Source organism: Phacochoerus africanus, chromosome 8 (genome assembly GCF_016906955.1).
Source record: "Phacochoerus africanus isolate WHEZ1 chromosome 8, ROS_Pafr_v1, whole genome shotgun sequence".
In the NCBI taxonomy this organism is placed as follows: Eukaryota; Metazoa; Chordata; class Mammalia; order Artiodactyla; family Suidae; genus Phacochoerus; species Phacochoerus africanus.
Genome location: NC_062551.1, coordinates 138,227,978 through 138,255,752, shown reverse-complemented (window position 1 = coordinate 138,255,752; position 27,775 = coordinate 138,227,978). Strand labels below are relative to the sequence as shown.

Sequence of the window (27,775 nt, the reverse complement as noted above, 5' to 3'; positions counted from 1 at the left end):
TAAACAATTGACCCAAATCATTTGCTTCATGATAAAATACAAAGCTGGAGCCAAGTCCAAATACTGCCGTATCAATGCACTCAGGGGAACAAAGATTCCTTGAGGTGAAATGGAGTCATTCAATCAAAGCAGTGATAGTTCTGTAGAATTAGACAAGGGAAATGGAAGGACAAGAGACTCTCTAGAGCTAAGAGTGAGCTGAAATATTCCATAATAAAGGCAGTTTCTATTGTGGATTTTGATTCAGGTAGTCATTTTACTTCCAAGACTCATGTACACCCGACAGGTACGCAGTTGTGCACTTGCAATTAAGTTGTACAAACACTCCATAAGCTGGGTCTTATGTTTATTGATAGTAACAAATACTGATTTAGCAGTTCACAGTTTACAAAATTCCATGGGTGACCTCTTTTAATTTCTTTCATTTCTCTTACAATTTTTAAAGATAAGAAAGGAAGACGCAAAAAAATATAAATATTATAATTTGCTCAAAATCCCAGGACTTGAGCAAAAACCAGGTGTTCTGACTTTAGGTCCTTGTCCTACATACTACCCCCTGTCCTTCCTATTAAGCCCCTTTGTCTTCTTTGTTAATAATCTTTTTCAAAACCAATTCTTACATTCACTGCATTCCTCGCTAGGTCCCTCACAGCGAAAACCACTTTAAATTCTAGCTGTGGATGATGATGTCTCTTCCTTTTAGTTTACAGTTCATTTCCAGTCAGACACTATTCCCTTTGAAGGCAAAGACTGCAGTTTCTAACACAAAACTAAGCCTCCAAAGCAGGGAGAGTAAAGCTGAGCAGTCCTCAGAGGGGTGAACACCGTTACTCCATATCATTTCTCCTGCAATGCAGGACGACCCACCCATGGCCATGGTGGCAAGAAAGCCCTTTGAGCTGCTGACACTGCCAGGTTGACCCAGCACATTTGTCAGCCAAAGCAGCTTGCCTCTGAGCTGAAGCCTCACTTGACACTACAGAATCACACATTTTTCATGACTTTCAGAATCACACTCACTTAGATTAAATCAAAATGTTAAATCCAGAAATGCTAAAAATTACTGTAAGAATGAAAGACGTGTTGACCTTTATCTACTTAACTTCCTGTAATGGGCTCACCAAACTCACTTCTACCTGGCGAGCATTCCTTGGTAGCACTTCCTCTAGGGACCCTCCACTCTGATGCTGGCGACCCTCAGATGACCTCTCTGACTCTGACGTGACACAGACTGGTAGGCATTGCTGCTGTCACTGATTAGCATGGATTCTGTCAGCTTCATCCCTACCTGTCTCCCTCCATTTATTTCACTCCAGGTAGGAAATATGGCTTAGCACTAGCTAAAAAAAAAAAAAAAAAAATGAATGGATGAATCATAAATAGTTCTAAGAATTAGTTTTCTGTATTACTGAGCATTTAGAGAAGGAATAGGCAAATCCAAAAGGCTATCTTAAGGTGAAAAGAACATTTTGTTTTATTCCAGCACTTCCCAAAGTGCTTTCATTCTGCAGTGTCATTTTCACAGCATCCTTTTTGACATTTGGCCCCATTTGCTGCTAGGAACTCACATTGTCTTTATGTTCCTAAATTGTCCCTGCATCTTTGTTTTGTTTAATTTGCTATTGTTTCTTGAGGACACAAGAGTTCATTTTGAATGTTATTTCAGTTTAATAAAAATAATAGCTATTTATCTGGTGAGTCCAAACTTGCCAAGCACAACAATGACTTTAGTCAGGTTCCTTAGCCTTTCAAGTCAGTCACTATGCTTTTCATTAAAAATTCACAGGATTTTTAGTAAGGCAACTCTTTCTAATTGGATATATTATTGCTTTCTGCCTAGGAATTCTAAAATAGAAAACTTGAAGGTGATCCTATGTTTTTTTATTCCCTTTTGTCCTCTATATGTAAGCTGTCCAAAGATCTAGACACTTTCAAATATTTCAATGGATTCATCCTTTCTTTTGTTTTGTTTTCCGCTTTTCCTTATTATTTTTGCCCTTCAGTACATAGTACTTCAAAATATTTTTGAACACGAGTCACTTGCTTTCAAAGCATTGTACACTATGTGTAAAAACTTGCTAGCTTCTTGTATCAAGCCAGAATTCTCTCTCTGGCTTTCCAATTCCCTTATAATAGAACAGCATCTCCACTCAGTTTCCCCCCATGACTCTCCAGCATGTAGTCTCCAATTTAGTAATTATATCCCTCTTTTAATTCCTCTTACAGACTGCACACATTCCCAACTCTTGGCCTTCACCAAGATTTTCCCTGACCTATATATCTTTCCCCCTTTGTCTCTGCATCATTTTCTCCTCACTACACTGTAAGCTCATAAGCTCTTTGTGTGTCTTGATCACCACTATATCCCAGCATATAAGAGCATAGGAAATTTCCTGGCACATGAGCAGCTCTCATTCAATATTTGTAGATTTACTGACTGTCCCTCAAGTCCCACTTCAAAGCTAATTTTTTGGGGGCCATGCCTGCAGCATGTGGAAGTTTCCAAACCCAAGCCTCTGCAATGACAGTGCCAGATCCTTAACCCACTGCTCCACAAGAGAACTCCCAAAGCTAATTTCTTTTTTAACCTGTGCTATTTTCTTTGAATTCTTATTTTACCCACACTTATCTTGGTTTTCATCAGCCAATTATAAGTTCCTTGAAGATGGAATCTGTGATTTATATCACTTTACACCTCCCAGACTGTCTTTATAATGTGAAGAGTACCATGCTTTGAGGAAAGATCCACAGTATGACATAAGCATAATTCATCAAATTCACTGATTACCTACTATTTGCCAGGCACTGTTCTAAGATCTGAGATAATGGCCTAGAAGAATTGGGTCCTATATCCTCACTACCACTAGCTACCTAGAAAATATCTGGTGCTACGCCTAAATTCTCTGAGCTTCGAACACCTCCTCTTGGATCTAAGAGGGTTAAACTAGGTTAGTACTAATTTATCTGCCAATCATAGCAGTCTATGAATTTTAAATATTTATAGATTGATAAGTGGTATTCAATACATACTCGCTGATTAGCTAATGTAGTCTTTACCCTTCCAAATTTATGACTGTCTATTTTAAGTTCCTTTTATTTGTTCAAAAAATTGGTGTTCCCTTGTGGCACAGTGGGTTAAGTATGCAGTATTGTCACTGCAGTGGCTTGGATTGCTGCCATGGCATGGCTTCAATCCCTGGCCTGGGAACTTCCACCTGTCATGGACATGGCCAAAAAAAATGTGTTGTTGGATACACCTATGCAGTAAGGAATATAAGCAGTGGGCCAGAAATAAGCATGTGCTAAAAATGCTGGAGGTACAACAATGAGCATAATCCCTGCATCCTGAGACATCCTGCCTCTCATACCATGAGGCACTGGGCAACCCAGTGACCAAAATGGCTGTTGTTTCTTTGCTAGAAGAGTAAAATTTTGTTAAATACTTCACCACTCCAACACCAGTTAGCTAGTATTAGCATCCTTTTTCTTAGTAGTATAAGTATTTACTTTAGAAGAAATTTAAACAAAGAAATGATAAAATAAAATGTTTCCTAGACATGAACTTATTTGGGGGCTTCTCTAGATCCATGGTTTTAAGCTGTTGCCTCAAAGACTGCTGTTTTGGTAGAGGTTAAGGGAATCTGTGAGCCCTTCCCTGTTTTTAACTAGGGCAGCAGTTTCATATATTGAGAATATGCTGCTAATTGTTTTGATAACCATTGTTCTAGATAATTAATTTGAATTAAAATTAAAATAATGGATAGGATATTATACACATAATCATTTAATTTGATTGGTAATCCATGTTTAGCATGTGTTTTAATGATATCTATGAAATGAAACACTCATTATCCTTGGATAGGCTAAGGGATTGTGGTATAGAAACTTGCCTAAATCCTTCAAGGAATCTAGTAGTACAGCATTTTGATGTATTCTTCTTGTTGAATCTGCACTTCCAGAGAGCTCCTGATGCTGTAGAGTTCTTTATCATGACAGTGTCTTTATCATAGCACGTATTAATAATTTACAGTTAAAGAGAATGTCTTTGGGGTTTTTATTTTGACATCTTCAGTTCTTCTGCATTGGGCTTTCCAAGCAAAGTGACCTTGAACACACTCTAGATTTTGTAATAGTTGAAAAGAGGACTAAGTGTATACCACAGAAATAAAATTCATTGATGATACAAGACATGGTCAAAAGTAACTTTAGTATAAGGTTCAACTTAGTACCTGAAATCACTTATATAAGTGGTTCAATATCATACCGTAATTAGGACTAAAAAAATAAAATAAAATTTTCCCTTTTTTGTTCATGAAGCAAAACAGTTAAGAATAGAGCAGATAAATAAACATAGTCTGGCCTATGTGCACTAAAAGAAATCCAATGAGAGCTCCTAATGCTGAAATGGTTCATTTAGAAGTCAAATGTGAAATGAGCATAAAGGCATTCAACAAGATACACTCACAAGTAAGAAGATTTTCATAAGAAAAATCTTGGGCCATTGTACATTTATTCGTAAGATATCTCATAACTCAGTTCACCAGTATGTGGGAGGAATGAGCTCCCTTTGGACTGTCCCAGACTTGATTCACTTCTTGAAAAGGATGGCCTTGATCTAGCTTGAATTCTGGTTTGCAAAGGAGGCTTGAATGACCTTTAGATATTTTCCTCCTCAAGACCTTAAAAAGTAGTTTAGCCAGACTCATTTCACAGGCCTTAAAAACATTTCTTTGTCCGGAGATTTTAGCTAGAACATAGTGACCTAGACATTTTCCACAGATTTTTTTTTTTTTTAACTATCTTCATGTTGGGTCCTGCCTTAAACTGTCCTTTGTGAAGGGTTCCAGAAAACTTATTACCTTGCTCTGACTCTGATATGCTCACAGATACCTTTCACTGTTGTCTATAAGCCACGTTTTATTAGCAAATGAGCTTCAAAGCGCTGAAATACTCATCTCCAGCTAATGTGTTTTATTGACTAGTTTAGAAGATTTATTTAAAGTAGGATACTTTGTATACTTTCAAAATGAGGTATAAGATGATCACATTTTTTAAATATTCCCTTTGAATTAGCAAAATAAAATCAAAGCCACTAATCTGAGACGCCTTTTTGCCTTTTGGGAATCATTGAGCCTCTGTGGTAAATAAACGATGACTATCAGCCTCTTCCTTAAGAGGCCATTCAGATTAGGAAACAGTAACATTTATTCAAAATCTCCTTTTTCTTGCAGTCACAATATTCTTCTCTATGAGGATGGGCATGCCGTGGTGGCAGATTTTGGAGGTGAGATTTCCTTGAATAATCCCCAAATAACATCAGTATCTTCATTCCTCATTGGTGCTGTTATTATATGATGAATCTGAAAATGGATTTCACGCTTACAGCTCTACTTCTCTAAATAGTTCTAATTTCAATGTGTAGCATTTTTTTTCAGTTTTTCCTCTTTCACATCCTCAGCTAAAAGAAAGGAAGACATATCATATGATATCATTTATATGTAGAATGTAAAATATGGCACAAATGAATCTATCTACAGAACAGACACAAACTCATGGACAAAGAGAACAGGCTTGTGGTTGCCAAGCGGGAGGGGGAAGGAGTGGGATGGACTGAGAGTTTGGGGTTAGTAGTTGCAAACTATTGCATTTGGTATATATAAGCAATGAGATCCTGCTGTATATAGCACAGGGAACTATACCCAATTGCTTGTGATGGAACACAATGGAAAATATTATGAGAAAAAGAATGTATATATATATGTATAACTGGATCACTTTGCTGTGCTGTACAGCTGAAATTGACAGAACATTGTAAATCAACTATAACAATATTTTTTATTTTTGTCTTTTTAGGGCCGCGTATGTGGCATACGCAGGTTCTAGGCTAAGGGGTCAAATCTGAGCTGTAGCTGCCTGCTTACGCCATAACCACTATAACACTGGATCTGAGCTGCATCTGCAACCTGCAACCTGCACCACAGCTCACAGTAACACCAGATCCTTAATCCACTGAGCGAGGCCAGCGATTGAGCCCGTGTCCTCATGGATACTAGTCGGGTTTGTTAACCACTGAGCCACGACAGGAACTCCTATGATAAAAATTTTTTAAAAATAGAAATATAAACAGAAAAGAAAAATTAAAATAAGAAAGAATTCTATAGGAGAGGTTTCTTGGGGTTTCAAAATGTTAGCTATAATCTTTTACCTTGGTTTTAAAATACTTCCTTTAAAATGAATTTGTTTTCTGTTTTCCTCAGAATCAAGATTTCTGCAGTCTCTGGATGAAGACAACATGACAAAACAACCTGGGGTATGCTGCTGCTCCTGTTCTCTATAATTATAAAACAATTAAAATGTATAAACCCAGCATGAGAGGAAGAGAGATAAAAGCAGCTTTAACTGGAATAAATGTCATTGTCCCAAGGGCGGGGTGGAGTTTTATGTTTTTATTTTCAGTAAGCCCCCCAAAGAATGATTCCAAGGCTCTGTTAGAGAAACAGATTCAATGTATATTCGGAAATGTTACAGAAAAATAAAACAGGATTTCTTTCAAATATAATTGAAAAAGACATGGTGGGCATAGATAATTGGCTTTCATGTTTAGATCTCCTTATTAAGTAATAGAGGTAACATTTATTAGGTATCCATAAAATCCAGAGTTTACCCACATCTATTAACAATTCGTAACTTTCCACTTTAACACCAAGCATTAATGTTTAAGAAAAATATAAATTATATCATCTGAAGCAAACAAAAACATACTCAAAATGTCTGTAACTAGATTCATTATCTGCCTTCTCCTGTCCCCTCCCCACAAAAAGTTACCCTTCTCTCTCTGGACTAGCTGTGTTCTTTAATTACCCAAGCTTGGACTAGTTTCCTGTTCCTTCCTTTTCTTGCTTCTGCTTACACATTACTCAGTCACTTTCTTTGTTTCTATGTCTTCTCCTTTTCAAAGTTCTTCCCAAACTCATTTACCATTGCCTCAGCTCAGATCCTCTTCATCTCTTTTCTGGACCATTGCTCCAGGCTTCTAGCTTTAATCCTCTCTTCCAGTTCATTCTTTGCAACATTAGCCAAGTGTTGGCTTCTGATAATTCATGTCTTCCTGTAAACCATCAGTGATGCTTGAAGTGTTATACCCCACCCCCAAATCTAACCCCAAAGCCCTTCTCCTCCCATTAAACATTCTCTGTGCCCCCACTTACAAGCCATCTGACTATTCCCCAAACACTTGCACAGCCCTGTGACTCAACCAGTGTCACATTCTCTGCCTTTCACCACATCCCTCCTGGTGGAAGTCTATTTATCTTTCATGGCCCAGGAAATTGTATCCATTTTACGTGCCTTCCATAAACTTCCTCTCCCACCTCCTCCGCATATACTTTTCTCTGTGCTTTTGTAGCACTTTGTTTGCACCACTAGATGGTACACTTATTCATTCAACAAACATTTATCAAGGACGTACTGTGTACTGAGCATTGTACAGAGAGCCAGGACCTCAAAATGCTGATAAAAGCTTAGTCCTTGATGTCAAGTAACTCATTTCCTAGTGGGAAAATCATGATAATAAGCACATAAGACTTAATGTTAGTCATAGTGATGTGACAAAGTATCACAGGAACTCAGGTGGAATGAATAGGAATAAATCAAATTTAGCCTGAGTGAACAACAGTATGAGAAAAGGCACAGGGGAGGATGAGAAACACCAGCCTTCCTGGGGAACTTCAAATAGCTTGGCCTTGTTGGCATACACCATGTGAGGAAAAGAAAGCGAGAGACAAGTTAGAGAGAAAGGTAGGAGCCACATCGTGGACCAAGTTGTATTATAAGTAGGATTAAGCATGTTGGTTTCCCCAATTAGATTTCACTCATTTGTCCAACAGATATTTATGTAACCCCTGTTAGCTGCCAGACATTCTTCTAGGAACTGGGGGTATTTCAGCAAACAAAATAAAGTTTTTGTGTTTATGGAGCTAATATTCCAATAGAAGAAGGTAAACACTGAACCTATTAACAAATATATACCAGGTGGTGATAAGTGTTATGAAGGAAAAACAAAGCAGAGTATATGAAGAGAGAGTGATAGGGGTGCCATTTAGACGAGCGAAAGGGAAAAATAACACTTGATAGGAGACCTATGTGAGGGGCAGCCGAGAGAGGAAAAGAGCAGTGTAGAAGGGGGAACAGTAAGTGCAAAGGCTCTGAGGAAGCAGAGTCCTTTATGTGTTCAAGGCCAGAGTGACTGGAGTGGAATAAGCAAGGAGAAGAATGGTAGGATATGAGGGAGGTGGGAAGAGTGAGTCCTTTTTGACAGCACACAGATCTTACCTAGTACCTGTAACATAGAGGTAGCTAACTGGGTTTCAACCATGGCTGCACATTGATGTCACTATGGAAACTTTGTAAGAGCAACCTACCTGAATCCAATACCCAGAAATTCTGATCTCATTGGCCTGGAGTTGATCTTAAGTACATGTATCATTTTTAAGTTCCCCCAGGTGTTTCTAAAATGCAGCCAGTTGAGGCTCTCTGACTGAATAACCTTTTGTTGAGTGGAATCGAATTGAGTTTCACCAATAGGAAGTAACATTCATTTATACTAGCAGAGTCTTTAAGCACAGCTCTACTCTAGATTTATTTTGAAGGCCATTTTGTTTCTTACTAGTTATGTGGCCTTATGTAAGTTTTCTAATTACTCAATTACCCCCCTGGGGGGGGAAAATGAGCATACTGTATGCCTACTCCCACTTAGGTGATGTCGCGACACAACACATAATCTGCTGTAGAAATGGAGGCTTTTTGTTATGTGAAAGCTCATGTGGAAGAATTGCATATAAGCACCATAATCGGAATAAAGATATTCTTGGAAAGCCGCAATTAATGTATGACTTCAAAATAATGTAGACACTTCAAAAGAATTATCAGCAGGCAGCACTAAACACAGAATTTCACTAAGTAATAAAAGAATACTGATTTTCTTCAGTGGGAATACAAAGAAAGAAGGTATTTGGCAAAGTTAATTGATACAATTATGAAGCCGTGGGATTTTAGAGCTGGAAGGGCCTGCCCCCTCTCTTTTGCCCTTGAGGAGTCTACAGTCCAGGAAACATAAGAGACTTCCCCAGAACTTCCCAAATAGTCTGTGGTGGAGACAGAATTTTCATCTCCTAACTCGACCACAAATAAACCAAATGTGTGCATTTGCATCCAGAATGAAAACTGACATTTATGAAAAATATATAATTGCGAGTTAAAAGAATGTAAATAATGCCATCAAAGTGAGGCTAGAACTTTTACAGAGAAACTTGATGTGTTTTATGGGCTTGCTTTCAGGAATATTTCACAAACAACATTCAGAAATAACATGACTGGGCAAAGGCAATATGACAGACCTGAGCCTGCCCTTGAGAAATCTGCTTCGTAGGAATACTCTGGGCACTCCCCTAAGGTCCTTTCTCTCCTCAGTCATGAGGGCACTATTTATGGGTCTAATTTTGTGACTTTCTAAAATTACAACCTGAAGATCTAAAGAGGGGAAGCTTCATCCCACAAGGCATGATTGAACCCCAGGGAGCCTTCTTGGATGAATCCATGGATGGCTACTCAGAAGCTTGTAAGGCTTCCAAGGGGAGAGATGCTCAGAGATAAACTAAAAATGCTGCTGCTGCTGGCATCATCATTTTATAAGAGGCGGGATTATTTGGTGACTAATATTGCTGCAATGTTTTTGGAAGAATCATGGATTTCATGATCTTCCAATGATTTTTTTAAAATTCCCTTTGCAAAGCTAAACAGCAGCAGTAAACACATTTGTGTATAAACACGCCAGCTTATTGCACACACTGACAACAGGATTGATGTGATTTTACATTTATATTTTTGAGAATATTGAAAGGACACTAAACACATCCTCAAGAAGAGCACTGTTCTACAGTAAAAGGACCAGAACCTTAGTAAATGACTTGCGTGATGTTTCTTGACCTGCAGAACCTCCGCTGGATGGCTCCTGAGGTGTTCACACAGTGCACACGGTACACCATCAAAGCGGACGTCTTCAGCTATGCTCTGTGTCTGTGGGAACTTCTCACTGGCGAAATTCCATTTGCTCATCTCAAGCCAGGTAAGACATGCTACCATTGAAGTTGCTCTGCTTTCCAGAGTTCTGTGCATCTTCACAAATTCAAGAAACACCTTTTCCCCAAAATGCCTATTCTTAGTGGATTGGCAAGGTGAGAGGTAAAAAACAGTCTCAAGTTGTTTAAAGGTTTGTGCCCAATCCAGAAAACTTAATGACCTAACTATGTGATTTTAGTCACGGGCACACAGAGTGTAGTTATATTTTACTATTAAAGTTTATGTCTTTGATTTATCTGTTGTTAATAAAACAAGCAAATGAATCTAGCCATGTGGAATATGGGTGCGGATAATGTGGCAATGAAATATTTTTTTGAGATTGTACTTCAGAAGTGCCCTTTTAGTGTGCATATGCAGGTGAGATGAAAGCAACACATAAAAAATAAGCTATTAAGATTGCTTTGTGCTTGTCTCTCATTATAGAAAGGAGAATTTCTTTTCCTAATGTTGTATTACGTAGTAGATACATTCCAAAAATGGAGCTCTGTAAGTGAGCCTATGATATTATTGTTGAAATTTGTTGATAACATTTATATACTCTGTGTACATGTATAAGGTGGAAGCAGAAAATCTAATCATGGGGAAAAAGTACAGATATTTGAGATTTAAGGTGAATTTTATTTGCATCTCTCTCTCCATTTTACTTGGGTTGCTCTTGTGTCTTGTCACATTGTTTACTTACGTGTATCCACCATGAGATTGAAATCTCCATAAAGGACTTTGCTTCCCTGGAACCTAGCATGCTTGAAAAGTAGTTTTCAAATTAAATCATAAATTTTAAATGAATTATATCATAAGCTCCTTTAAGTGGCCACCCTAACACAATATACCACAAGGAAAAAAGTCTTTTGATAGGGATGTAAGGAAAGACAAATCTTACAAATATGGATACTCATAAGTTGAGTCTTACCCAGGATCGGAGTATTTATTAGTACTCATGTGCAGAGCAAAATCATACCTCATACTCTCTTTTCAAGGTATTTCCCCCATAAAACCATATGGCCTTTAATTACACTCTACATAGTATCTACGAAAGTGCTTTTCACAAATTATATGCACTGTGCTTAATCACCCTAACCATTCTCCATATGCTTTCATAGTTTTAAATATTGAGATTTGGCCCTTATTATAGTGTGAATGCAAGGAGTCTGTTTTGAACATTGCTATTTGTAATGTCTTGTTCTGCTGCTTGCTACCTCTTAGAATTTGCTTTCTGGTAAGACTGATGAGCATATTAAAAAATCCACTAAAATTCTAGGCATATTGTGGAATTTTCATAAAGATTTGTCTGTTCCTCTCATCCCCTGTGTTAATCCATTCACCTGTTTCTGTGTATTTTACATCCTAAGTACATCTTGTATTTACCCACTGCTTATCATCATCCACCACCATCCTAGCTAAGCCACTATCTTTACAGTTTAAACTATTACAATTGTCATTTTTTAAAATTAGATTTGTTATAGAACTTATATAATAAAATTTACTATTTTAGGATAATAATTCAATGAATTTTAACAAATATATACATTTGTATAATAACAACTATAATCATGATATAGAACATTTCCATCACTTCAAAAAGTTTCCCAGTGACTCTTTGGACTCAATTCACTTTTCTCACCTCCAACCTCTAGTAACCACTGATCTGATTTACGTTTTTATAGGTTTGCCTTTTCTAGAAAGTCATATAAAAGGAGTCATATTACTGCATTTATCAGTAATGTATTATTTTTCATTCCTGTGTAATATTCCATGTATTAATATACCTCAATTTGTTTATTCATTCACAAGTTGATGATCATTTGAATTATTCTCAATCAGGGACTCTTATGAATAAAATTGACAGAACAATTCAGGTCTTTATGTGGATGTTTTCCTTATTCTTGGATGAATATATAAGTAATTACTAGATCATGTGGTAAGAGTTTTTCCACAGTATCTGTTCTATTCTGACTTCCTATCAGTAGTGTTGAGAATTTTAGGTGATCCACATCCTTGTTGGCAATTTTTTATTGTCTATTTATTTATTTATTTACTTTAAGGCCACACACATGGCATATGGAAGTTCCCAGGCTAGGGGTCAATCAGAGCTGTAGCTGCTGACCTATGCCACGGCCACAGCAATGCAGCATCCAAGCCGTGTCTTCGACCTACACCACAGCTCACAGCAACACCAGAACTTAACCCACTGAGCAGCGCCAGGGATCAAACCTGCATCCTCATGAATCCTAGTCAGATTCTTTACTGCTGAGCCACAACCGGAACTCCTTTTATTGTCTATTTAAAATAAAATATTAGCCATTTGAGTAGGTATATGATGGTAAATAATTGTGATATCATTTAATATTGATCTAATAAGTATTAATATTGATAATCTTTGTGTGTTTATTTGCTGCTTATATCTCTTTCTTTGGTGAAGTATTTCTTCATATTATCATGTATACTTATTAGTGTTCTTAGATTCTAGGTAGAATCTTTCATCTGCTATGTGTTTTACAAGTATTTTTCTCTAGTCTGTGGTTTTCCTTTTTATATTCTTACCAATGTCTTTAAAAGAGTAAAAGTTTTAAATCTCAGTGAAGTTTGTCTTATCAAGCTTGTAAATATTTTGTGTATACTATCTAAAATATTTGTACCTCACTCAAGAACACAAAGATTTTCTCCTATGCTTTCTTATAGAAATTTTACAGGTTTAGATTTTATACTTATAAGACTAAGTTATTTTTAATGGTACAAGATGAGGGTTGAGTTTGTTATTCTTTTATTAATTTATTTATTTTTTAATATGGATGCCCAATTTTTTTCAGTATGATTTGTCAAAAAAAAAAAAAAAAACTTGCCTTTATCCATTAGGTTATTTTGGTGCTGTTTTCAAAAATTGACCATAGGAGTTCCCGTTGTAGCGCAGTGGTTAACGAATCTGACCAGGAACCATGAGGTTGCGGGTTCAATCCCTGGCCTTGCTCAGTGGGTTAAAGATCTGGCGTTGCCGTGAGCTGTGGTGTAGGCTGCAGACAAGGCTCAGATCCCATGTTGCTGTGGCTCTGGCGTAGGCCGGTGGCTACAGCTCCAATTAGACCCCTAGCCTGGGAATCTCCTCCATATGCCACGGGAAGCGGCCCTAGAAAAGGCAAAAAGACAAAAATAAATAAATAAATAATTGACCATAAATGTGTGGACTCTATTTGGTTCCATTGATATAAGTCTATCCTATGTCAATACAACACTATACTTATAAATTTTAATAAGTTCTGAAATCACATAATACGATTCCTCCAACTTTGCTCTTTGTGTCAAAATTACTCTGGCCCTATTGGATTTTTTGCTTTTCCATATAAATTTTAGAACCAGATTATCTATTTCTACCAAAAAAAAAAAAAAAATCCTGCTGGAATTTTGATTGACTTGCACTGAATCTCTAGACCAATTGGGAAGAATTGACAACTTATACAAATTGAATCTTCCAGTTGATGAACATAGTATATCTCTCTCTTCATTTAGGTCTTCCATTTATGTCATCAGTGTGTTTGTATTTTTCACTATAGAAACCTTACATATACCTTTTTAGAATTATTTCTATTATTTTATGTTTCTTGATGCTAGTGTTAATGTTATTTTTTTAATTTCAATTTCAAATGGTTCTTTGCTAATACAGAGATATAATTAATTTTTAAATAACAGCCTAGTACCCTGTGAATTTGCTAAATTAACTTATCAGTTCAAGTAGCTTTCTTGTACAATCTTTGGGATTTTTCACTTAGATCATTACACCATCTGTGAATAAAGAAAATTATATTTCTTTCAAATACATTTGTCTTTTATATCTTCTTGATTTCTCACACAGGCAAGAACCTCTAGTACCATACTGAATGTAAGTGGTAAGGTATATACCTCTAAATATATCTAAAGTCTTATCAACTGTCACTATGGTTCAAACTACAGTCTTTATAGCTTTAACTACTGCAAGACCTCTTTGACCATTCTCCCTTTATTCGTCTCTTCCTCTCCAATTCCTACACATCCACTAAAAGGATATTTTAAAAATATAAACCAGATTATGTCACTATTGCTTAAAATAATTGTACGGTTCCCATACTCTTAGGATTAAATCTCAAAGTTCTTAACATGTCCTCCAAGATGCTACATGATTCAATATCTCTGACCTTGCTCTTATCATTTTGCTTTCTGTGCTCCAGTCACTCAAACCTTCTTTTGCTCCTTGAATGCATTTCATTTCCTCTGGCCTCTAGGCTCTTTCACAAGCTCAGTTTCCTTGGTAAATGCAATTAATGATGACTCCACAGAGATTACTGTGAGGATCAAATAAGATGATTCTGTGACTGAACTTTGTAACTTGAAAACTCTGCAACTGTGAGATGAAAAATAAGGGCAAAGTGTAATACAGTCAAGGCTTCCTATGATTCTGTGCATGAGTGAAACTCTCATTCTCCAGGAAGCCCAAAGAAAAACTTCAAAGTCATTTTGACTTTTCTTCTTTCCTTGTTTTCTTCTTCCTTTCATCCCTTCCTTTCTTCTTTTTTTTTCACTTGTTTTTTTTATTTTCAATCCCACTTTCTAAATATCTCTCAAACTTATCCCTCTCTACTGTGACTTATCCACTGTGACTTCCTTATTTCACAAGTAGAATCCTGCACAGTCTCTTAAATGGTATCCTTGTCTCTAGTTTTCTTCACCATCTTATTTTTCACCAATTGCCATACTATAGCTAGATTTAGCTTTCTAAACCCTCAAATTTGATCATCTGGCTTCCCTTACTTAAAGCCTTCAATGCAGTTCCTTTATTCTTAAGATTAAAAAAAAAAAAATCTTAAAAATCCACAGAGCCCCCCATAATTATGTTTCTTCTTTCCTCCCCGAGTCTATTACTTGGCACTTGCAGCCTCACATCTACATTATAGTCACAGCAAACTATTTCATTTCCCCAACATAGCACATTTCCTCTCACACCCATGTCTTTGCACAAGTTAGTTTATTCAGAGACACTCCTCCCCACTTTTAATCATTCTAACTTTAATTTATTTTTAGATCTTAGTGTAAATATTCCTTCTTCCAAAAGTATCTTCCTTAATTCTTCAAAATTCAGTTAAGAGCAGTCCCCTCTATGCCCTAAGTTATCATTTATTACAGTATTTATCATATTTTACTCATACATTTTTGCAGTTTTCTCTACTCTGTTACCCATTGCTAAATTATAAAAAATATTTCAAAAAGATAAAGATTCCCTCTCTCCAGGGCTTTCGGAAATATTCACTCTTTTTGGAGGGATAATATTTTATAATAAAACAGTTAAAAGTCTTGCCTGAAAATAACTTGATTCCAATATCCCAGATATTTGAATTTTTAGTTATTGGAAAAAGAATTTGTTTATGGTAGATGCTGAATTTTTAAAGCTAGACAGTGACCTTGTATCAAAAAAATGAGAAGATGAGACTTAATATCATTGCAGTGGTTAGGTAATCTACGAAATGTTCAGCAATAAATTATATGAAGGATCGGATTCAGTATAAGCTACATATTAACCATTTACAACAAGGAACAAATCCATGACTGCAGTGTGGGACAGCGTTATCAATTATGGGAGTAGCAACATTACACATGACTCATCCTTCTGGAGTTAGCAGAATTTTATCTCCTGGGAGAAATATATAAATAGAATGCAAATATTAGCATTGACTCCTCTGCAGGTATGAGTATGCATTGAGAATAACTTGAAGTTAGGGTCTTTACAGAGAATATGTTCAAATTAACCTTAGAATCTCAAGTTTACAAAGAACTGAAAAAGCCATCACATGCAGCATCCAAAGGGTCACAAGAACAAATGCCTACAGTGTCAGGGAAACAAGAAAATGCTTGATGCAGGACAATGTGATAAACAAGAAATCAAATCACACACTCTGACTCAAGGGGACTGCTGCTATCCTGTGCCAGCCAGACAGTGCCATTTAGGAAACATAGGAATGCCTGCTCCTTGTTGCCATATCAACTCATCTCTGTGTGTTTGTTTAGAAATCTACAGATTTTTAAATATTGGCAATCAACTCAATCTTTAAGAAAACATTATCGGGCTACAGACTTGGCATACGTGTAACGGCATGAGTCTTGCTGCTTAACCAAGCTATATATACTTCAGTACTTCACTGTCTTTATTTTTTTTTAATAGGGATATTAGTAGGACCTGCCTCAAAGGGTTGGAATGATGGCTGGCAACAGTGAGCACTCAGTAAACATTAACTCTTATTTTTACCTTAAGCCAACCTTAAGGGCTCATCTAGCCAGGAACTATGCTAGCATAAAAGGGAAACAAAGGAAGAAGGCCTTGCCCAGACCCTCCTAGTGCAGAGGGGACATGAGAAAAGTACAATTAGCAGAGTAAATACCAATTAGAGAGAAGCAGAGCGCCAAGGATGCTCCTTGGAGGGATCTGCTGCCCAGACTCCTGATGGGAAAGGATATCAGGGAGGATCCTTAGGGTAGATGATACCTGAACTGCATCTTTAAAAGATGAGTACTAATTAATAGGTAAATAGTGGGAAGGTGGAGATGTCCTGGCAGAAAGCGGTCTGCGTGAGGTGCAGGGGCATGAGAGATTCACAGATAGTTCAGTAGGGATGAATCAGAGAATCCAAGGCCATCAGGAGCAAGACACATGCTGTCAATGTAAAACTAGAGCCACAAGGCGAAGGGCCTTATGGTTTTCTACAGTGGAAGTCACTGCAGGATTTTAAGCAGGGCAATAGTGCAACTCTATTATTATTTTTAAAGGATTTTTATTTTTTCATGATAGTTAGTTGATTTATAGTGTTCTGTCAATTTCTACTGTACAGCAAAGTGACCCAGTCTTATACGTATTCTTTTTCTCACATTATCCTCCGTCATGTTCCATCACAAGTGACTGGATGTAGTTCCCTGTGCTATACAGCAGGATCTCATTGCTTAACCACTCCAAATGCAATAGTTTGCATCTATTAACCCCAGACTCCCATGTTCCCTGTTGCTACACTGCAAAGGGTCTATTGGAGAAATTTGAAACAGAGGCAAGGAAACCAGGCCATCTAGAAGAGAATATGGAAAGTCTTGACTAAGATAGTGAAGAGAAAGGAGAGGCTGGTTAAAACAGGACTTGCCAATGGATCAGGTGGAAGCACAAGGGAGAGGGAGGAGTCCAGGATGACCTCCAGGCTTCTGACTTAGTCAGCAGGAGGATGATGGATACAGTAATAATAATACATCATTTCTAAGGGAAATGATGAAATTAGGAAGAAAAGAAGCCAAGCTACAAAGCCAAGCAGAGAGAGAAGAACCAGGTGAGATTAAAAATGTGCAGGTCAGACCTAGCAAACAAGCCTATCTCAGAAACATTTTAAAAAAAGAAACCAACACCCAATTCCCAGATTTTATTTCTCTCCTGGGCCTGTCTCCTCTCATATATCATGAAAAACTAAAGAAGATATCTGTCAAATATCTGCCTATATTTTATCCAATCACATTTCCTTATAACCAGGTACCCAATTTTGTGGATCACTTTCAGATTATAGTTTGGAGCCAAACAAGAGAGCCTCTTATTTCCTTTTGTTTTCTTGTGTGGTGCCATCTGGTCCACAAGGAGACTCAACTCAGTGTCCTGGGATTCTTTAACGCAAGGCTCTAAATAAGTCTGGGATACAGCAGCTAATTAGGAACATCTGCCAATTTATTCTAGCAAAATATTGGTGAAACTTCTTGTTGAGGCTTTACCTCAGAGTTGCAGACTGCTGTCCAGGAGCCAAATATGGCTTGCAGACTTTTTGTGTGTTCACATATAGTTTTTAAAAATATGAATTAATGTAATCTAGAGACACAGCTATGTCACAGGCCTCATATTTGTTGCCATTTGCATTTGCTACCCCTGCTAAATATTAGATGATTATGTTCTGCTCCATATATGTTTAGGATTCTAAAATATCTTAAATATAATAACTTCAAAGTTATAAGCACATTGATGATATGGCCTGTGCTTGGACAAATGATAGGAAAATGAGTGAACTAAAGTTCTGAAACCCTATGTTTGCTATGCTAATCCTTATCAGTACATCACTGAGAAGAGTAGAGCCATCCAATTACTACACAGATCATTGGAAAGATCAGATAGTCCCAATGGATGGTGATATTTCTATGAATATAGCTGATATTAACATTCCAATACTTCATTACACTGACAAAGATTGCAATGAGAACAGACAATGGTGCAAATTAATCTATTCTTCTGACAGCCTGTAATGAGAATGGGATGTGGTTTAAAAAATTAAGCCATTCTTAGTACAATCTCAAGATTGCAATCTCATGGTCTCTCAGATGCTGCATGCTCTGGTGATACATCATTGAAAAGTGTCACTTTAACAAAGAATGGTCTTAGCTCTTGCTGGGATGGCAGAGTGTGTTTGCTTTGTCTCACCACAGCCCTACCCATCAAAAACAATGAAGTAGAATCAATTGTGTTTTTTAGAACACACATACATACAACCTAAAAAAAAATTTCTAGCAATTTTATCTTAGTCAAAACTTGCCAACATAATATTGTACTTTAATGCTCTCTTTTTGATACGAATGCCTAGATTTATAAAACATGAGAGGGAGTGATAAGTTACTTTAGGAATTCAGAAGTGAATACCAGTTTATCCATAAGCAGTGTAAAGCTACTTAAGTTCATCATGGAGAGTTGCTAGTCACCCTGTCCACAATGGCCATATCACATCATGAACTGGGACTGATGACAGATGAGATGGTTCTTAGCCTTGTGACTTGCAGTAATTCAATGCAATATGTCACTTGGTATTAATACACAAAGAACCCCTCAAAAGAAATTAAGATCTCTTGTTTAAACAGAACAGAAAATATACAGCAATATTTTTGGTGTCTAGCTCTCTAGGTCCACACTTAAAGGAATCAGTAAGAGTCTTAGATATGTCAGTAATAAGTATAGCAACAACAACAGCTCACATGTGTTGAAAGCCAACAATGTGACAGATGCTCTGTGCAGACTCTCTTAATTCTAACAATAACCCATGGATCATATTGTATTAGGATAAGATATATGCTCAATGTCATGTGCTAGTAAGAGGTAGGACTTCATAGCTTCTTGTCCCCAAAGCCCATGCTTATCACCATTGCACCGTGCCCTCACTGCTTCATCTTACAGTTAGAGAAATAAATACTCACAGAGGCAAAATGGCTTAATTGGAATCTCCCAGGGAGTTAAAAGTAGAGCCAGACTGGAAATTAGGCCTCCAGATATCCTAGTAAAGGGCATTTCTTAGTATTCATATTGCTTCAGTTTACTGAAGCCCCCCTCCCAAAATGCTTTGAACAAAAGATAATATTATAGAATAAATATACCACCAGACCTCAATAATTGGTCAAAGTAGGTTTTAATTTAATATTACACTAAACACTACTTTCATTCTACAATGTTTCTTGACAGGCATTATACTCTGTCCTAAAAAACATAATAATGAGCCACAGATTAATTGGTATTAATCTATCATCTTCATTCATTTGTAAAATAACTATGTCCTGTATACCATGATCTGCATTATTTCCAGTGAAATTGTATTTTTTTTTGTCTTTTTGCTATTTCTTGGGCCGCTCCCGCGGCATATGGAGGTTCCCACGCTAGGGGTCTAATCGGAGCTGTAGCCACAGGCCTACGCCAGAGCCACAGCAACGCAGGATCCGAGCCCCGTCTGCAACCTACACCACAGCTCACGGCAACGCTGGATCGTTAACCCACTGAGCAAGGGCAGGGACTGAACCCGCAACCTCATGGTTCCTAGTCGGATTCGTTAACCACTGCGTCATGACGGGAACTCCAAAATTGTATTTTGAAGTAATTTATTGATTCAATCAGTGCATATCTATTGAATGCTTACTAATTGCCTGTCATTGTGCTAAGCACAGAAGACACAGTGGTGGAAGGACATGGTCCCTGACCTCAAGGAGCTTGTAGTCTATTTCCAGAGACGAGCAAGTTAATAGACAATTAAGTTTAATATAATATACTCTGTTGTAGTACAGAGTATTATGGGAGTCCAAAGGAAGGACACCCAGGAAGAGTTCATTTAAGCTAAGACCTAAATGACAGTAGACATAATGCAGGAAAAGCAGGTAGGAAAGAAGGAATCTCAGGAACAAAAGAATCACCCTTCAGAACTTACAATTGAACCATTAAACCAGTGAAAAATCCAGTAATTAATTTCCTTATTCATTCATTTACCAAATTTTATTGAAAAGCATAACAATTTATTTTTCCCTGCCTATTATTACTCACATAGCTTGTTCAGTACATTTTGAAAAAAAATTAATACAAGTTAACACTCACTGTATTGAATTCCTGTTCTATTGTTCACTGGCCTCTCTTTTGAAAGACAACCTTCACAATCTCCTTTCATATCTTTTCTTCTCTTGACAAAGTTTTGCTAATGAAGAACTTGAATCTATAAATCAACACCAAGGTTATGCAGATCCTTGAGGCTGACTCACAAAATTGTCTCATTCAGGAAAATGGGAGCTATGCTCTAGAATTGTACTCTCCAATATGGAAGCCACTAGACACACATGGCTATTTAAATTTAAATTTATATTAATTGAAATAAAGTAAAATTAAAAATTCAGTTTCTCAGTCACATTAACCACACTTTACGTGCTTAATTAGTCATAAGATACCATAATAAACAGAAGAACATTGTCATTGTTACAGAAAGTTCTGTTAGATAGTCCTGCTCTAGAATCTAGATTATGAACTTTATGAGACTATTGAAAACTATCTCAGGGTAGTACAGAAGAAATAATAGGCATTCAATTAGGAGTTATTGATATTTTTCAAATATATCCTTATTCTCTTTTAATAGCAAAGTTTCAATGGTGAAAGTAGAAACCAATGTTTACATAAATCATTTCACATATTTTATGTAGCAATCAAGGTAAAAATTTGATTAATGGGCTGACAATCCCTTTCCTGAATCTGGAATACCAGAAAATTTCCCAGCGGCTAGTGTAGTATGGCCACTTAGGCAAGACTGACAAAGCAATCTCAAAGGTGACAGATTTCAATTCCATGACCCTTCATGTTGCATTGCCCACTTTCTGGCGAAGGTGCTAATGAGTAGTATTGCTGCCAAGAATGAGTAAAGCAAAAGGGAGAAGGAGATGCCAAAACCTTGTGGAATCTACTTTGAATAATGAAGAATTAAATACCATTCGTCTTAAACTGATTTTTCAGACACAGTGCCAAGACGCAAACAAGTAACTTTATATACTTGATATCAGAGTCTAAAAGAGTTTCAAAGGAGACGTTTGGCACCTGCATCTGAGTTTAACTCACTTTATGAATGGTCCCTCCCCACCCATTAGGATATGTATAATTAGTTTAAATGTGTGCACTACTCTGGTTTATGTGCTTATAGCTGCACCAGCTGCATCAGCTCAACAATATCCAAATGATCATAAGGTGAAAAAGTGGAGTTAGAAAAATCAGTGATCATTAAGCATCAGTTTGTTTGCTTATTTATTTACCTCATTCCAAAAAGAATTAAAAATCGTCAAGAATAGCTACTGGAAAGAATCTAAAAAGCCTAGTTTTTTGTGACACAAAAGACATACTTTATAAATCCTGTTAGGTTTGCTGAATATGGCTTCTATTTATTTTTTAGTAAAGTATAGTTGATTTACAATGTTGTGCCAATTTCTGCTATACAGCAAAGTGAAGAGAGTATAAATTATTGCAAATGTTTAGGAAAAGAATTCATCAGTAGATATCAAAAGTCTTTAAAGTGGTTATGCCCTTTGACATATTAATTCACTCCTCAAAATACCATAAATGATCTGTGAAATTGGCAAAGTCATACTGGAAAACATATTCTTTGAAGTATTAATACCCAAATTTGAACAATCTGAAGTTGAGAAATAATTAAGTAAATCACACTAAATGCAAAGTCATTAAAATATGTTAATATAGAACTTTAATAACATGGGAAAATGCTTATATTTAATTTAGGGGAAGATGTTGCACTGCATGAACTCAATGATATCAAGAATATATAAGAAATGCTCAAAATATTTTAACAATTGTTTCCTCTGAATAAAAAGATTCTATTCCTTCTAATTCTCTTGTTTGTTATACTTTGGTCATGCCCAGAGCATATGAAAATTCCCAGGCCAGGGATTAAACCCAAGCCACAACAGCAACCTGAACCACTACAGTGACAGTGTGCCAGATATTTAAATCACTGTACCACAAAGGAATTCCCTATTCTTTCTAATTTTAATTTTCTGCACTTCTATGAAATACAAGTATTAATTTTACATTTGGCAAAATGATATACTAATTCTGAATGATCCATAAAGCAAAATGTTATGTTGTATTGCATATAATATTGGTGTATCTGCTGGATGAAGATCTATAAACAGAATTTAGTTGGAGTAAACTTTGGTGGAAGAGAGGTAGTGGTGGCGGGTCATATCTCAATAGTCATTAAGATATAGACATATGCTTATGACATTGCACTCTAGATGATAGGAAGCAGTGTCCTGGAAATTTAGCCCTCCACATGGGTGCAGAGAAAATTTCCTGAGGAATGAAAGAGCTTCATGTGTTGTTTACAAAGTATTTCCAATGTGAAGTTCCTGAAGAGGGAATGATGTCTGAAAAAAAAAAAAAAAAGAGGCTGTACCTACTGCTGATTATATTAAAATTTTTATTAAGTTACAAACTAGTTATATAACTCACAGTGTGCATGTGCACACACACATGCACACACACAACAATAACACCTATCTTGCATGGTTTAGGAGGATAGAAAGAGCTTATGTCTATATCTACCATGATACCTGAAACAAAACATGTTCAGTAAAGGTAACTATAAGCTTGGTTTCCAAGGGAGTGCAGAAATTTCTGGTTGCAGAAGAGAAAAATAATCAGCAATCAGAAATCTACAACGAAGTCCCAAGAATCGTAACACAGTGATAGGGAGTTTGAGATGAGCAATATTCAGAAATCCAAGCAGGCATTGATTGGAGAGTTCAATCAATGAGTGATATTAACTAATGATGGATTTGAAGTATCAGAGTTTAGCAAACAATACTTTATAAATATTCAAAGTTAAAATTCCAACATTCTTACAATCAATAACCAGATTTAAGCTTAAAAACAATCTATTTTGAAAAGTGATATAGGTGCTCTCAAGGGTGCAAAGTTCAGCGGCATCCTGTCTTGCTGTGTGTAGTGCAAGCTCTTTAGCTTGGGATTTATGGCATTGTATAGGCGGGTTCAGTATGCCTTTCAGTCTACTTCCTAAAACATCATGTACATACCGTATACTGCTTGCTATTTGTCTGCTCCTTTGTCTGTTCTTTTGTTCCTGTATAAATCTCTTCTGTTCTGCTGGCTCTTTGTTGAATGAGCAAGCCAAAAAGAATGAGCAATTATAAAGATAAACTTAGAGTATCAAATTATCCACTATTTGCTTAAGGATTTAAAAAATTAAAAAAAAAAAAACAGCTTAGAGGCCTCTTTGAATCTCTGCTGATGTTGCACAGATTGATTTTTAATGATTTTTGTTGTTGTCTGTTCACATGTTTCTCGAAATAAATACGTGAATTTCAAAACTGACATGACCATTTGGTTTACAGCCGCTGCTGCAGCCGACATGGCTTACCACCACATCAGACCTCCCATCGGCTATTCCATTCCCAAGCCCATATCATCTCTGCTGATGCGAGGGTGGAATGCCTGTCCCGAAGTGAGTAATTTTCATTTTGTCTTAGAGAATGTGTTATGGTCAAAATCTGTCACAAATAGTGTAGCTCCAAAGTCTACTTTCAGTGTGTATTTTAAGACTGTCAAGGCGGGAAGACTGATCTGCCTTCTGCTCTTTAGTCTCTAATTGCCTCAAGAAGTCTGAGTATCTCATATTTCTTTGCTGCTGCTCTGTGATTTTGAAACGTTTCTCACAACTGATTAGTAAAAGAGAGACCGGGGTATGACAGATGACTCAGTCTCGTCTCAGCTGCAATTTTATTAACTACGCTTGAGCCACACTTAGTCATTTTCTGAATAACGAAGTTTGGCACAGGATGGATTTGTGTGGGTTTTTCACCTGCAGGCAAAAGCCCCATAACCAGTGGTCATTTTTTGAGCACTGACTCAAGCAGGAGACAGGAGACCTGGCCCAGTCCTTTCTAACTCTCGGAGTGGCTGTGTGATAAAGTAGGTAAGAACACAGATTTAGACTCCAAATGGAGGGATCAGTATTACGGAAGGAATAAGTAAAACAGGATATGTAAACAGTGGGAAAAAATTGAATATGCTCATAGACCTCAGAGGATAGAGGGCAACAGTCATATAATCCAAGAATGAAATCCCAGACCATCTGCAGGAAAGGATTCTTCTGAACCATACCAGATTGGTGTCTACTTTGTTCTCACAGATGAACAAAGGAAGACATTCCACAACTGCTCTCTTGATAACATAGTTTTGTACAGTGTCTAAGGATTCCCCCTGCCAGTATGTGTGTTGTCTATTGAAATCCTTCTGCTTTGGCATTAGGCCACCTTGATCCTTCTGCTCTAAGTGGAGAGAATGAGTTCACATTCTTCACACTGAAGATCCTCATACATCAAGGCCCAACAGCCCTGGTTTGTCCAGTCCAGACCATCCTGGCTACTGTGGTCCATTTCTTACAGGCCCTTGATTCTGATCCTTCCCAGACACTTTTTCTCTCTTCAACAGGGAGCAGATCAAATAGGCTGTTGGTATCTCACCAGAGGAGAAATAAAATAAATCCAAGTCTAGATGTTTGGAAGGAAAAAACAGATTTCCCATTCTTTTCATAAAAGTAAAACTCAGCCCAAGTCATTACCCAGTCCTACAAGTATACACAAAAACTCTTATGAAGAAAAATGATGACCATTATAGGACATGGATGGAGTCTCTCAGAAGAAATAATAACCTCTTCCTCTGATCATTTAATCCACCAGATTATATATTTATTTGTGTAGAATCTTCTCTCACTACCAGAATGTTAGCTCCATAAAAATGGGGACTTTTTATTTGTTCATTTTGTTTTGTTTGCTACTGTAACCACCTCACCTAGAATCATACCTTGTAGATGCTCAAAAATATTTGACTAAATGAATGAATATCACTGTTGCTTATCAATGCTTCAAATCCTCTAATCTGAAATTCAAATGTTTATTTGTCTTAAAACTTACATAACTTAAAATAGGGAAAAATCTTTCCTATCTTTCAGTATGAACCTCTAGCATATTTTCTAGGTATCTAGAGTTTCTTTCTGTCCTTGGGGTGTGAACTATTCTATAGTATAACATACCAAGGGAACCCCTTTTGTTTTTATTAGCCAATTATTCATGATTATAGATAAGGGACATCTGAAAGTTTTAATTTGGAATAAAAGCAAGTCATTGGCATTTCTAAAAGCATTTTGGGAGTTAGGATGGATGCCATAAGTAACAGTTTGGAAAATGAGAAAGAGAAACCAGAATAGGGCCAAAGGAGAGTATATTAAAAGTTAAAAATTAAAATACTAAGTCCAGAACTTGAGTGCTTAGTAGAAAAGCCTTATTGCTAATCAGGGAAGCCTATGAGCACAGAATCCGAGCTCAGGGCATAAGGTGCCCCAGGGGAGGATGGAGAGAAAGTAAAATAAGGGAGTTCCCGTCGTGGCTCAGCGGTTGGCAAATCTGACTAGGAACCATGAGGTTGCGGGTTCGATCCGTGGCCTTGTTCAGTGGGTTAAAAGATCCGGCGTTGCCATGAGCCTTGCTCGGTGGGTTAAAAGATCTGGAGTTGCCATGAGCTGTGGTGTAGGTTACAGTCGCAGCTTGGATCCTGCATTGCTGTGGCTCTGGCATAGGCCAGCGGCTACGGCTCCGATTCGACCCCTAGCCTGGGAACTTCCATGTGCCACGGGAGCGGCCCAAGAAATGGCAAAAAGACAAAAAAAAAAAAAAGAAGAAGAAGAAAGTAAAGTAGGAAAGCTGACTGGCTGGCAATACTTGAGCATCTCAACATTATAAATTTAAGCTACGTCTGTATTCGACATGCCTGAATCATCAGTGTATTGCCCAGTAAAGCCTTTACCTGTCCGTAGACAAAGTGGTGAGAAGGGAAACAATGGGCTAGTTTTCACTCTTTCCTTAAACGATTATTTAGTGAGTTTCTACTATATACATCCCCAGGGATAGCTGAGGACATTCAATGGAAATGTGCCCTTAATGGTGCTTAGGGCCTAGCACCAATGGAGATGAACAGAAGAAACACATTAATGATTTTATAGTTAAAAGCTAAGACGAAAGAACACAGGATTAGATTAGAATAGATACTAAAGGAACACTACCAAGCGAGGCACAGAGAGCTAGGTTGGGAAAAGCTTCCTTGAAGAAGTGACACTTGAACTGAGATTATAAGTATAAAGAGGAGTTTGCCGAATGACGGGTTAGTGAGAGAGAAAGACAGCTCAAGCCAAAAGAACATAGGCAAATTCATTGTGAGAAAAGACATAAAGGAGAGATTTATTAGTTATAGGAACCTCCTAAGGAGTGATATCAGACCCTCATTTGAAACAAACTCATCTTTACATCTAAGACACTGAGTTCCCATTGTGGCTCAATGGGTTACTAACCCAACTAGTATCCATAAGGATGCAGGTTTGATCCCTGCTCTTGCTCAGTGGGTTAAGGATCCGGCATTGCCATGAGCTGTGGTGTAGGTCGCAGACCCCGCTCAAATCCCAAATTGCTGTAGGCTGGCAGCTGCAGCTCTGACCTGACCCCTAGCCTGAGAATTTCCATATGCTGTAAGTGCAGCCCTGAAAAAGCAAAAAAAAGATCTTAGATACTAACATCATGCTGCCTGGCCATTATTTTCTAGGTTATCAACTTCACTTCTCATTCTTTCTTTTATGTCTGGCTTTGTTTCATTCCTTAAACTTGAAGCATATTATTGTCTCCTATGCATGTCTTCTTAGTCAAGACCCATAAAGGTAGATGAGGACAATGACTAGCCTATTGAAGATAGAAGATGCTTGTTGGAAAACAGAAGTGGGAAAGTCCTGATGAGTAGACGGGATCTGATTTTGAAAAGCTTTGGATACCACAGTAGGAAATTTGGACGTGAAATTATGGGCAATTATATTTTGTCTCTAAAGTAGTAAAAGATTTGATAAATGTAATTTTCTGGAAAGTTCATGTGAGTTTGATATGAAGGATTTATTCACTGGAAGAATTAATTGTATGTAGTTCCTCTGCTGAGGCAAACACTGAATTATCTCCTAGAGTGCACTGGGATAGCTAAGCATTGTTTCTTAGTGTAGGCTGCCTGTTACATGCTCCAAATTACCCAGCAATGTTTGTTAAAATGAAGATTCCGGGGCCCTATTCTAAATCTACAGAATCAAAATCTCTGAGATGGACCCTGGGACTTTGCATTTTAACATGCACTCCTGGTCATTTGTGGCCAATAATGACAGAGAACTAGTGGGCTGAAACACAAGCAAAAGACACTAAAGTCAGAGCATCAGGCTGGGCTGCTACTGTAGTAGTAAGCCAGTTGATTACAACACAAAGA

General features: G+C 37.2%; 1 protein-coding gene across 5 annotated transcripts in view; it reads left to right on the top strand.

The window, feature by feature from the left end:
• The window catches only part of TNNI3K (TNNI3 interacting kinase), a 278,366-nt gene that overhangs the window by 167,563 nt on the left and 83,028 nt on the right, over window positions 1–27,775 (top strand). For all 5 annotated transcript variants that reach the window (XM_047788640.1, XM_047788642.1, XM_047788639.1 and 2 more), the window contains 4 exons: window positions 5,232–5,284; window positions 6,258–6,310; window positions 9,991–10,123; window positions 23,821–23,930. In XM_047788640.1, the coding sequence (XP_047644596.1) occupies window positions 5,232–5,284; window positions 6,258–6,310; window positions 9,991–10,123; window positions 23,821–23,930 (349 nt within the window). The remainder of the gene's footprint in view (window positions 1–5,231; window positions 5,285–6,257; window positions 6,311–9,990; window positions 10,124–23,820; window positions 23,931–27,775) is intronic.